The sequence below is a fragment of the Pituophis catenifer genome, unplaced genomic scaffold (assembly GCF_029215685.1).
Source record: "Pituophis catenifer annectens isolate HBS135680 unplaced genomic scaffold, rPitCat1.0.hap2 SCAF_20, whole genome shotgun sequence".
NCBI classification, from domain to species: Eukaryota; Metazoa; Chordata; class Lepidosauria; order Squamata; family Colubridae; genus Pituophis; species Pituophis catenifer.
The window spans coordinates 488,846-500,736 of NW_027256900.1; the positions used below are offsets into that span (position 1 = coordinate 488,846).

Sequence of the window (11,891 nt, forward strand, 5' to 3'; positions counted from 1 at the left end):
GAAGTCATTCTGGGCAAGGAAAGATGGACTGGGATCTCTGTGGTTATTGAATTTAATTTTAAATGTCTAGTAAGTGACCAGTGACCTGCTGGATCCCCTTTTCAGATCTGCTTCCTTCCCAATATTCTCCAATATTGTATGGTGTGATGGAGGAAAGTGAAATTGTGGGAAACACCACTTCCATGTTGGGAAAAACCATAAGTCTCTCTGCCTTCTGCTTGTGGGAGAACCAGAGGGATTTGTGTGGTCTCTGTGAATCTTAGACTGACCTTAGTCTGAGCCATCAGAGCTTTTCTTATCTCCTTAAAATGGAATTTGGAAATTATTTGCAATTAGGAACCATTCTGAGACTTAAACAGATTCCCAATTGATCAGCAATCTGTGTGGTTGGAGAGAATTCCAGTCATTCAAGAATTTCCCATTTTGAAACATATAGATATGATTTTCTTTGACTCCTGCATACTATCTAAATGGAAAGAATATCTCCTTTCAAATAAAAGAAACTTTAATAATTCTTCCACTATCATAATGGTGTTATATCTCATGCTTTTATATTTATTCTGGCCGTGAGCTGCTCCTTTGTGTTGAGGTCTGGCCTCAGAAGGATAATGTAGCACTTGGGGATGAAGATGCAGCCCAGCAGACCAGCACTGGAGGCCAGGATGGAGAAGACCTGCACAGCCACCATGGATTTCCCTTTGGTGCTCAGGTAGGTGGGCACAAAAGTCACCCAGACACTGCAGAAGACCAGCATGCTGAAGGTGATCAGCTTGGCTTCGTTGAAGGCCCCAGGCAGGTTCCTGGCCAGGAAAGCCACCGTGAAGCAGATGGCAGCCAGGAAGCCCATGTAGCTGAGGGTGATGTAGAACATGACAACGGCCCCTTCGTTGCATTGCAGGATGATCTCTCCAGGCTGGGAGTGGAGGTCAGAGTCAGGGAAGGGGGGAGAAACTCCCAGCCAGGTGGAACAGATGATAATTTGGAGAGCAGAACAAGAAAGGATGATGGAGTTGGCCAAGCTCTTCCCCAACCATCTCTTCACTCGGCTTCCTGGTTTTGTGGCCAGGAAGGCCAGCACCACCGTGATAGTTTTGGCCAAGAGAGAAGAAACAGCAACTGAGAAGATGAGGCTGAAAACCATTTGTCGGAGAAGGCAGGTGGCTTTCCTTGGTTGACCAATGAAGAGAGAAGGAGACAAGAAGCAAAGCAGGAGGGAGACCAGGAGGATGTACGAGAGGTCCCGGTTGTTGGCTTTGACAAGGGGAGTTTCTCCGTATTTAATGAAGTTGATTAAAACAAGGCCTGTGGTTAGGAAGAAGAGTAGAGCAAAAGAAATCAGGATGATGCCCAGAAGTTCTTCATAAGACAGGAAGGTTATGACTTTGCGCATACATTGGACTCTATCCTTATTTGGGTATTTATCATCTGGACACTTGGTGCATTTTTCCGTATCTGAGAAAGCAAAAAAAGCAATATTTCTTTAATATTCTGTCATTTTCTCTTGCAAGAAAAACCTTCTTTGGATAACAGCTGATACCACAGGCATTTTCCAAGAAGTATTTCTTAACGATTTCATTAAACAGTCACTCCTTTGAAATGGCATAAGATCTCCTGCTTGAGCAGGGGGTAGGACTAAAAGACCTCCAAGGTCCTTTCCAACTCTCTTCTGATTATTGATTGATTGATTGATCTACAAGCCTGGCAGACTATTTGTGTAATGAGTTCCCCCCATAACTATCCACAGCACCAGATTGTGGACCAGGGACACCTTCTCAGCGATCCTCAAGGGGAAGATCCAATATACAGTGGTGTCTGCCTCCGCTTCTATATTGTTTGCTTGCTACGGCTGCCATTGTAACGGGGGAGTGGGGAGCTGTCTGGATAGTTGGGAGGGGAGAAGTGAGCTGGTGGAGATGTCTCGTAACAGGGAGTGAATTGGAGAAAGTTTTCTCTGCAGCTGGAAGGTGTGCTGATAAGCAGTCAAGGTCAACCGTCCTGGCATACCAGAAGGATGGTGTTGTGTCTCCAACCCCCAAGCCCGTCTTATCGGAGGAAGAAGGCTCTGAAAGGGAAGGAGAGGAGTTGGCCGGGCCTCCCTCTCCAGGACCCTCCTCTCTGGCAATGCCTCAGGTGTCTCCCGACGGAGCACAGATTGGCCAGGAGCCAGGTATCCCCGCGCATGCGCAGTTGGACAGTGACGGGGATGAGTCTTGGCTGGATCCATGCCAGCGTTGGAGAGATAAGCGCACGCAACAGAAGAGGAGGCGTGCCAGAGATTAGGCTGAGTCACTGTACCACACCCCACAGGGTATAAAAGGGAGGGTGGTGGCCAGTCAAGCCTTGTGACGAACAAAGCTGAAAACTTCCACGCCATTCTGCATTGCCGGACTTTTGCTATAGGCTTTGCTGGACTATATTTGTGAACTGGACTTAATTTACTCAGTAATTATTGAACATTTTACTTTGATGTACAGAAGCGGAGAGAAGTTATCTCTTCCCTTTGTGAGTAAAAGATTCTTGGCAGGCAGCCACTAGGTTGCTGCCAAGTTCCGTTATCAAAAGGATAAGGATTTTGTCGGCTGGTTTTGTTTTTAACTCTTGGACGTCTGTTGGTGTGTGTGCGTGTGGGATGGGGACAGAACAGATGGAGCCATTGGAAGCTGCACCCCACATGACACCCTGGGGGGATGTGGATTGGATAATCCTGACTGGACCCTTGGGGGAAGGGTTTTGGGGGTGCCTTCTATATGTGATTTTCGTGCCTATTGCCTCAGACCTTGCTTTTCTTTGGTTGCGTTCAGTTCATACTCAGTAAAAGTACCTTTCTCTGTGAAAATGGAGTCGGGGTTTCTCTTTCTTGAGTACTGAAAGGAGGCATACCTGACATTAAGCAAAGTCTGCTTTAACAGCCATCCCGGATAAAACTACCGTGGCGGCTGAGCAAAGAATGTCTGACCAAGGCAGCAACCAGGAGGACATGGGAGCTGCTGGATCCAGTCACGCCCCAACTGGGAAGCTTCGGAGTGGATGGCTGATTTACAGCTTGAGGAAAAGCCAGTGAGAGCCAAATGGTCGCTGGGTGTGGGGTGGTTGCCAGAGCCGGAGGAGATCCTCCCTGGAGTAACAACCACCAGACACCGACACGGAGACGCTGCCTGGCAGGAAGAGCAGAAAGAAGACCTCCTGCTGACCCAGGCTTTACAACTACTGAGAGAGGCTTGTGAGAGTCGAAGAGCCTGTGAAAGGTATGGATTGCCTGCGGTGTGTGTGTGTGTGTTTGTGAGGCTGATCGCCCTGGGGGGTGAAATTGAAGCTTCTGCTTGCTTAGACCCAAATCCCGGGAAGAGGCAGCTCAGGCTGCAATCCAGGGCCCCCTAGTGGGCAGGCATTGCCACAGAGACGAAAAAAGCCCCAAATCCCCCTGCTATCAATAAAATACAGGGGAGATCCTAAGGGATTGGGATTCTTTCTAACCCAAGTGTGGAACCACATGCAAGAATGGGGGGGGGGGATTTCACCTCAGATGCTGCACATGTGAGGTGCATTACCATGGCCCTGGAGGGGGTAGCGGCTGAGTGGATGGTGGGACTCCATAATGAAGATTCCCCTTTGATGAGAAATTATGACCAGTTTATGGCAGCCCTCAGAGCGCGCTTTGAGGACCCATTAGCTGATTGTTGCAAGAATCAGGATGAAGTCCATAAAGGGGCGGATCTCCACCATAAAGGGGCAGAGATCGGTGGCTGAATACACCCAGGAGTTCCGCGAGCTGGTGCGCCACATGAGAGGGTGGTCAGAAGTTGCCCTGCTGGAATGCTATAAGGATGGCCTCAATGATGGCCTTGAAAGAGACGGTGGTAAGGCCCCTCCTCAAGAAGCCCTCTCTGGACCCAGCTGTTTTGGCAAACTATCGTCCAGTTTCCAACCTTCGCTTTCTGGCGAAGGTTGTTGAGAGTGTGGTGGCGCCACAGCTCCTGCAGTACCTGGATGAAACTGTCTACCTAGATCTGTTACAGTCCGGCTTCAGGCCTGGGTACAGCACGGAAATGGCATTGGTTGCATTGGCTGATGATCTCTGGAGGGCTCGGGACAGGGGTTGCTCCTCTGTTCTGGTCCTATTAGACCTCTCAGAGGCTTTTGATACCATCGACCATGGTATCATGCTATGCCGGCTGGAAGGGTTGGGAGTGGGAGGCACTGTTTTACGGTGGTTCTCCTCCTATCTCTCCGACCGGTCGCAGTCGGTGTTGGCTGGGGGGCAGAGGTCTACCTCAAGGCACCTGGTTTGTGGGGTGCCGCAAGGGTCGGTCCTCTCGCCTCTCCTGTTCAACATTTATGTGAAGCCGCTGAGTGAGATCATCCATGGTTTTGGGGTGCAGTGCCATCTGTACGCTGATGACACCCAGCTATACATCTCCACCCCAGACCACCCCAATGATGCCCTTGAAGTAATGTCCCGGTGCCTGGAGGCCGTGCGGGTCTGGATGGGGAGGAACAGGCTTTGACTCAACCCCTCCAAGACTGAGTGGCTGTGGTTGCCGGCGTCCCGATATAGCCAGCTGGTGCCATTGCTGGCGAGATATTGGCCTCCACGGAGAGGGCGCGTAACTTGGGTGTCCTCCTGGATGCACGGCTGTCTTTAGAAGAGCATATGACGGACTTCCGCTTGGCTCCGCAAGCTTTGAAGACGCTCTTTTATGAGCACCCGTTCTCTGGTTCCGTAAAAGCCACAGAACAGCCGAAAAACTGCTGTCTGGAGGCTTGGAACCCTCTCCCCGGGCAAAGGGGAGAGAGAAGAGTCGACAGGCGGAGGTAGAGCCCCCCAAGTGCGCTAGGAGAAATCCTGGGGCATAAAGGGTGTGGGCTCCTATAGAAGCCTGTCAAGCTACTCCGGACCAGAGACGACTCCGCTAAAGCGGAGCTAGAAGCTGCGACCAAAATCTGCTGAAAATCAACGGGGGGGGGACTTTTAACATCTTTACTTTGATAGCAGACAGAGCAAATCAGGAGAAAACAAAAGGAAAATTTGCAAGTAACACTTTAACTCCGCTTTTAAATGCAGAAAATGGCGCCTGAGGGCGGGAGGAGGAAACTACCAGGGAAAGTGCTTGTTAATGGCTTGTTAACACTTTACAGCTACTGGATTACACCCTAAGAGAAAGTTTTAAAGGGGAAGCGGCCAGGAAAAGAATTTGGTATTGAGGAAAAGAATTTGGTATTGAGGAAAAGAATTTGGTACTGACTAAAATCTGGTTTTTATACTGCGTGGAAAAGAGTTGAATTGTTGTCCTGATAGCTGGATGAATACAAAGTGGCTGAAATATGGCTGACAACAGGGCTGGTGAATCAGCAAATTCCCAAGCTGTGACTGTCCAGGCTTTTCAAGAACTTCTAGACTTTTTTACTTCAGCCTTGTTGGATACAATCAAAAGGGCTTTTTCAAAAAACAGCTCAGGAAAATATAAGCAGTTGTTAGAGGGACAGCAGGAAATTATTCAGAGAAATTTGTTTTTGGAAGATCAGGAGATGGACAGGATTAAGACTCTAGCTGGTACAGTTGAAACAAAGGTTTTGGTGGACGTTTCCATTCAAATGACAGAAAAGCAACAAATAGTTTCTTTATTGCAAGCTGACAATCTTTATGGCAACAAATTTTGGCTATATGGACAAAGAAATGGACTGAATGATTATACAAGCAAGAAGAGACGAAATGGGGATTTCAAGTTAGAAAACGCGCATCAACCTCAAATCACCATTTTAAAAGTTTCAAAAATAAAATTGGGGGGACTGTTGACAGAATTTATTAAAAAAAAGGATTGGAAAAAATATAGAAAGAAGAGAAGAACAGAAGATTAAGAAAGATATCTACCTGTGGATTTTGAAATTGGCATCGGGCAAATATGTGTTTTAATGGCATTAAGAGATTTTTAAAATGTTATATTATTTTACAAGATATATGAGATAAATTGTATAAGTTTTTAAGATGTCTAACCCTTTGAAGCGAAGAGGATTAATGTTAAATTCCGAATTTTATTGCAAAATGATAATTAGTTTTGGATAGTTAAGGGTTGCTCTCTAAAAAGTTAGAGGTATTAAGACGGTTAATTGAAAAATTGAAAGACACCCTCCTGTAGATTCTGAAATTTATATTTGGTAAATAAATGCTTTAAAGGTATTAAGAGATTTTTTAAATGCTTAACATAAGACTATATTATTTTAAAAGATATATGAGATAAAATGTGTAAGATTTTAAGATGAAAAATTTTTCTTTTTTTCTTTTTTTCTGGAATAGAAATGGAATTTATTCATGATTTCTACTGTTTGTAAGACTGCTAAAGTATCAGATTATACATCAAGAAAAAGTTTTTTCTTTTTCTTTTTTATAAGTAGGAAGAATGAATTTAATTTAATTGGTTTTGAGAATTTATAAAAGGGAGGTTGATGAATTGGAGCAAGGGAGTTAAAGAACATGTGGGAGTTTTGAACTTTATAATTTGTTAGTTTATTTTAGTATATGTTTGTTAGATGCTATACCCTGTTTTTGCTCTGGGAAATCAGGGGGGTGGGGAGGGGGGGATAAGGGATGGGGGGGAAAGGTGGTGAATAGAGAAATGTTTTAGCAGAAGAAAGTATATTATATGAGCAGAATACAGGAGTTGCTACGACACTAAAGGAGGAAAACATTTCACAGCAAAGAAGTTAGAAAGCAGAGAGGAGGAGGGGGTAGGAGGAGGAGAGGGAGGGTGAGGAATGGAAGAAAGAGGAGGAAGGGAAGGGAAGGGAAGGGGATAGGGGTAGGAGTGAAGGCAAGAAGGGGGAAAAGAAGAGAGAAGTGGGGGAAAGGAAGTAGGATGAGGTGGGAGAGGAGGCAGGAGAAAGTAGGAGAGAAGAGGGAGGGAAGGGAAAGAAAGGAGGAGAAGAAGAAGGTTTGTTGTGGAATGAGGGAAGAAAGAGAAGAAGAGCAACTCCAAATGTAATTAAAATGTCTTATTTTAATGCTTTCTTTAAGGGAAACATGTATATGTAGGATTTCTTATGTATAAGAAAATGTACAATTTATGTGGGGAAGGGGAAAGGGTGGGGGGAGAAAATTGTTTGAATTTCTTATAAAACTTTTCAAAAAAAAAAAAGAAGAAGAACATATGACAGCCGTAGCCAGGGGGGCTTTCTATCAGGTTCGCCTGATACACCAGTGATCCAGCCCTTTCTGGATCGGGACTCCTTATGCACGGTCACTCATGCCCTCGTCACTTCCTGCCTGGACTACTGCAATGCTCTCTACATGGGGCTCCCCTTGAGGAGCACCCGGAGGCTCCAGCTGGTGCAGAATGCAGCCGTGCGGGTACTTATGGGGGCGACATGGCGCTCCCACGTAACACCTCTCCTGCGCGAGCTGCATTGGCTTCCGGTGCTCTTCCGGGTACGCTTCAAGGTATTGGTTCTCATCTTCAAAGCGCTCCATGGCTTAGGGCCCGGTTATTTACGAGACCACCTTCTGCCACCGATAACCTCCCACTGGCCAATACGCTCCCACAGAGATGGTCTCCTCAGGGTGCCGTCGGTCAGACAGTGTCGGCTGGCAACACCCAGGGGAAGAGCCTTCTCTGTGGGGGCACCCGCCCTCTGGAATGAGCTACCCCCAGGGATACGACTGATCCCAGACCTCTGGACCTTTCGCTGGGCTCTGAACACTTTTTTATTTCAGCAAGAGGGGCTGGCTTAAAATTTTTTAATAGGTTAATTTTATGGGTATGGGGTTTTAAATTGGGGAAGCCAACATAGATTTAATTATGTTTTAAAGTATTTTAATGTTTATATTGTATGTTTTTTAATCCTGGCTGTTCACCGTCCCGAGTCCTTCGGGAGAGGGGTAGTTGAAAAATTAAATAAATAAATAAATAAATAAATAAATAAATAAATAAATAAATAAATAAATAAATAAATAAATAAGGATGTCTACAAGGATTGCTGCTCCCGAGGGGCCCCTTGGGATCTTCAAAGTTGGTATGTGCTGGCTGCTGACATGGAGATCGATTTGGCCAGAGATCGCTACCGTGGTGGTCGCACCTGACAAGCGGATTGCAAGGTCTTTCAGAAGGTGGACCTCAAACAATTCATCTAGTTTCAAAGAACTCAGATGTTCCTAGAAAGGTGAACTTAGCAGCACTTATCCAAACTAAAAAGCAGGAGAGATGTTTCCTCTGCTGTTAGTAAAGCTTTCCCAGTCTGCCACCCCTTCCTCCCATCTCTTCACAACCCCTTCAGAGTGGAGATGGTCCCCTCCGGACAAGGAACGCTGTCCTAGCAGCAAACAGGCACAATGACAATTTTCCTCCATTTAGACAGGGACTAAATTTAGGCAGGGACTAAACAGAAAAAAGGAAATGCCAAAGAAAAGATGTTAAGACTCTCCATCCATGGAAAATGGAGGTAGAAATGGATGGAGACAAGGGTTCCACAAAGAAATGGGGTTCAAAGGCATCATCTTTTGGCCTTTTTTAAAAAAAAGTCTTTGCTTGTTTATTGTATAGTCTTTAAAATTTGTGAGGATCTGGACTCTCCCTTCAATGGGTCTTGGCAAACACCTAAGTGTTAAATGGAAAGGAAGAATTCTGGTCCAAGGGGAAACATGTTCTATGAAGAGAACAAAGACATTGACTTGTCTCCACTTAGAGAGGGCATCCCTGAGGGGGGCTGTATGTTCAGATGGTGAAAATTGTTGCGATATATCAAGACAAATTCCATTCCTGTCAAGCACAGGAAGGAAAGTCCTATTGAAATTCTCTCCCTCTTCTGTGTCTGAAGCAAAGAGGCCAATCAGGGTCCATCTGAAATGGAGCAGCAGTTGGAGAATTGCTGGGTACTGGAATCCTTTGGGACGCATCTGGTGGAAAAAGGGGAATTGTATCTTGTAACATCTGGAAGCGACCTGGAATTAAGGAGAAACTTCCTATCAGTGAGAACAATTACCCAGTGGAACAGCTGGCCTTCATATTGTGGGTGCTTCAACATTGGAGGTTTTCAAGAAGAGACTGGACACTCATTTGCCTGAAATGGTATAGGGTCTCCTGCTTGAACATTGGGTAGGACTAAGAGACCTTCAAGGTCCCTTCTAGCTCAATTCTTAGCAGCACATATCCAAACTAAAAAGCAGAACAGATGTTTCCTCTGCTGTTAGTAAAGCTTGCCCAGCCTGCCACCCCCTCCTCCCATCTCTTTCCCAGCCCCTCCTTCCAAGTCTTTTTGTTTACTTCCGTTTAGATAAGAAATTGTGCAGGTTAAAAATAAAAAATCAGGTGAGCTTCAATCTGTCTTTTAATTTGGAACCAGTTCCACAAACCTCCCATTTTCCTCAGGGTGACCCACCTTCCTGAGTGGAGAAGGTCCCCTCCGGACAAGGAATGCAGTCATAGCAGCAAACTGGCTCTCCTTCTCGAGCCCTCTTGACAAATCCAGGATGACAACTTTCCACACATTTGGACTGAGGCAGAGACTGAGCAGAAAAACAAAGAATCCCAAAGAAAAGGTGTTAGGACTCTCCGTCCATGGAAAATGGAGGTAGAAATGGATGGAGAGAAGTAGCCTCTGGTCTTCATTGGGGTAAATATGAAACCTCTGACTACTCCTAAACAGATGCAGGAGGTAAAACAACTGGCAGATTCTTCATTTAGTTCCTTTTGCTCTTGGAATTTAACATTACAATAAAGTAATTTTCTATTTAATAAAGTCTAGAGAGATGGAATTGATTTTTTTTAAGTATCATGATATATTCTTATTAAAACTGAGAACAAAGTTTATTGTAAAACTTTTAGGAAACTTTTATTCCATTAGATTTTTTAATGTAGAGTAAAACTATGATGAAGAAAGAAACCTCTGACCAGTAAGATCTTGAAAGGTTTCCATAAAACAAGGCAAAGCTACTCCACTTAGGTCCTGTCTGTTGAAGAACTTCCATTAGATGACACCATCTGTCATGGGAGGCCAACCACCCTGGAGACTCTAGGCTTTGCCCACTGGAAATGGGATCTCAGGCTTTGGAAAACACACCAAAATTTCTCCCACCTTATTGAGCAACTTTAGCCATGAAAGAGCACCTCCTCTGATAGTAAATTTCTGTCTTAGAAAATATGCCAGAGCCTCTGTCTTGGGATAATCCTTGGGGAGAACCAAGGAAGCCCGAATGGCGAGATCTGCTGTTATCTCTCCATTTTGGTCCAAGTACAGTTTCCTCTCAGAAATATTCCAAAACTCATTCTTCTCCAGAAAGGGATGAAACTAGAATGGGAACATCCAGGAATTTGAAAAAGAGAAAATTTTGTTTCTTATCCCACATTGAATCTTTCTTCAACAATTGTCTAATCTCCAAATATGGTTAATTAGGATACAAATACTGTCATTATCTTCAAAAGTGAATGAAAAACTTTGAGAAAAATTTGTCAATCATATATTGACAAAATATAGAGAAAATATAATCGACACAATTGGTCAATTATAAGGAATACTCTAGAGCAGATGACAAATAAAATGAACAGAGAAAAAAAAGATGATTCATAAACTCTTTGAAAACAATAGTTTGATTCCCAGAAAGCAGGGTTGATCAAGAAGAAAGTTGTCAGGCTAATCTTCTCCCTAATCATCCTGATGGAAAACACCTCCAGATGTGCTAATTTTATTTAATTTTAATGCGAAATTAATGCGAGGTGGGGTTGGGCTAGATGGTCTCAGGGTCTCCTCCAAATTTATAAATTTGTGTCATGCAACAACATGTATCTACTGTGCAGTTGTTGCTCTAGCCCCACCTAGTGGCCGGGGGCAGATAAGCCTCACTGTATGGTCTGAAGCCAGACTCCCTTTTCTCTCAGTCTTTGGAGGAGACGGAAGCAGACGGTTTGACCGAGACACATGGTCATCCGGAGGCCTCCGTCCCTCACACGGAGCATCCCTGGAGAGGTTCCAGCTGCTTCTTTGTTGGCTCTTAGTTAATGCTGCCGATCTCCTATTTATATTTGATTCTCACTCTTTGCATCTCCTCAGTTTCTCCGTGCCCTTTTCTCCCAATGAAACACCCAGATCCACCCCAGGATCCCTTTCACTGGAGGAGAAGAGGGGGGTTTAGCTGCCTGTTGAGCTGCACACAGACCCACCTGCAGTGGGGACGGAACCAGAGGTGGTATTCAGCCGGTTCCCACTGGTTTGCATGAACTGTTGGTGAAAATTTGGCCAAATTCACTGAACCGGTAGCAATGGCCGCCTGGCCATGCCCACGAACCAGTCCCCCAGTCGCCACTTGCTCACCCTGGCCGCCATGTTCATCGCCACTATGTTCTTCACGCACGTGCATCCCATTTCCTTGCAAGTCTAACATGGTGATGACAGCAGCAGCTTTTTCTGCCGGTTCTTTTCGGCAGCCTGTGGCCAGCAGCCGCAAAGCGGCTCTCAAAGAGGCTTTTTTGCCAGCCACTTTCTATCAGCAGTGGCTGGCTGGGGGCTGCCGAAAACTCCGGTCAGCTTGCCTTCTGGACACTGGACCAGCTGCTGCGGAAGGTAAGCAGCCCGAACAAAGAGGCGGTGATTGGGGAGGAAGGTGGCTAGGGCCAGGGCCACTAAAGGAGGGGAAACGGGGGGAATTGGCAAAGGGAGGGCGGGGTTAGATAGGTGGAAATTCCCAAAACAATCCTACCTATGTGGCTAGATGGGTGTGGCCAGGGCCGGATTTAGATGAAAAGAGGCCCTAGGCTATTCCACTTATGAGGCCCTTTCACCTATAGTGAAAGTGTAATTTTAATTTTGCTAACAATTTGAATATAGGACCCTCTTGATCTTGAGGCCCTAGGCTGAAGCCTAGTTAGCTTATAGGAAAATCCGGCCCTGGGTGTGGCTAGATGGGGGAG

The 11,891-nt window shown here is 45.5% G+C and overlaps 1 protein-coding gene across 1 annotated transcript; it reads right to left on the bottom strand.

Annotated features, from left to right (window-relative positions):
• Positions 1-598: 598 nt before the first annotated feature.
• On the bottom strand, positions 599-11,313 carry LOC139326250 (vomeronasal type-2 receptor 26-like; the record flags this gene model as incomplete). The annotated part of the gene is made up of 3 exons (XM_070956406.1): positions 11,296-11,313; positions 9,367-9,481; positions 599-1,452 (listed from the first exon to the last, which is right to left on the bottom strand). Coding segments are annotated over exons 1-3 (987 nt in total), but the record flags the coding sequence as incomplete, so codon positions are not given.
• Positions 11,314-11,891: the final 578 nt, after the last annotated feature.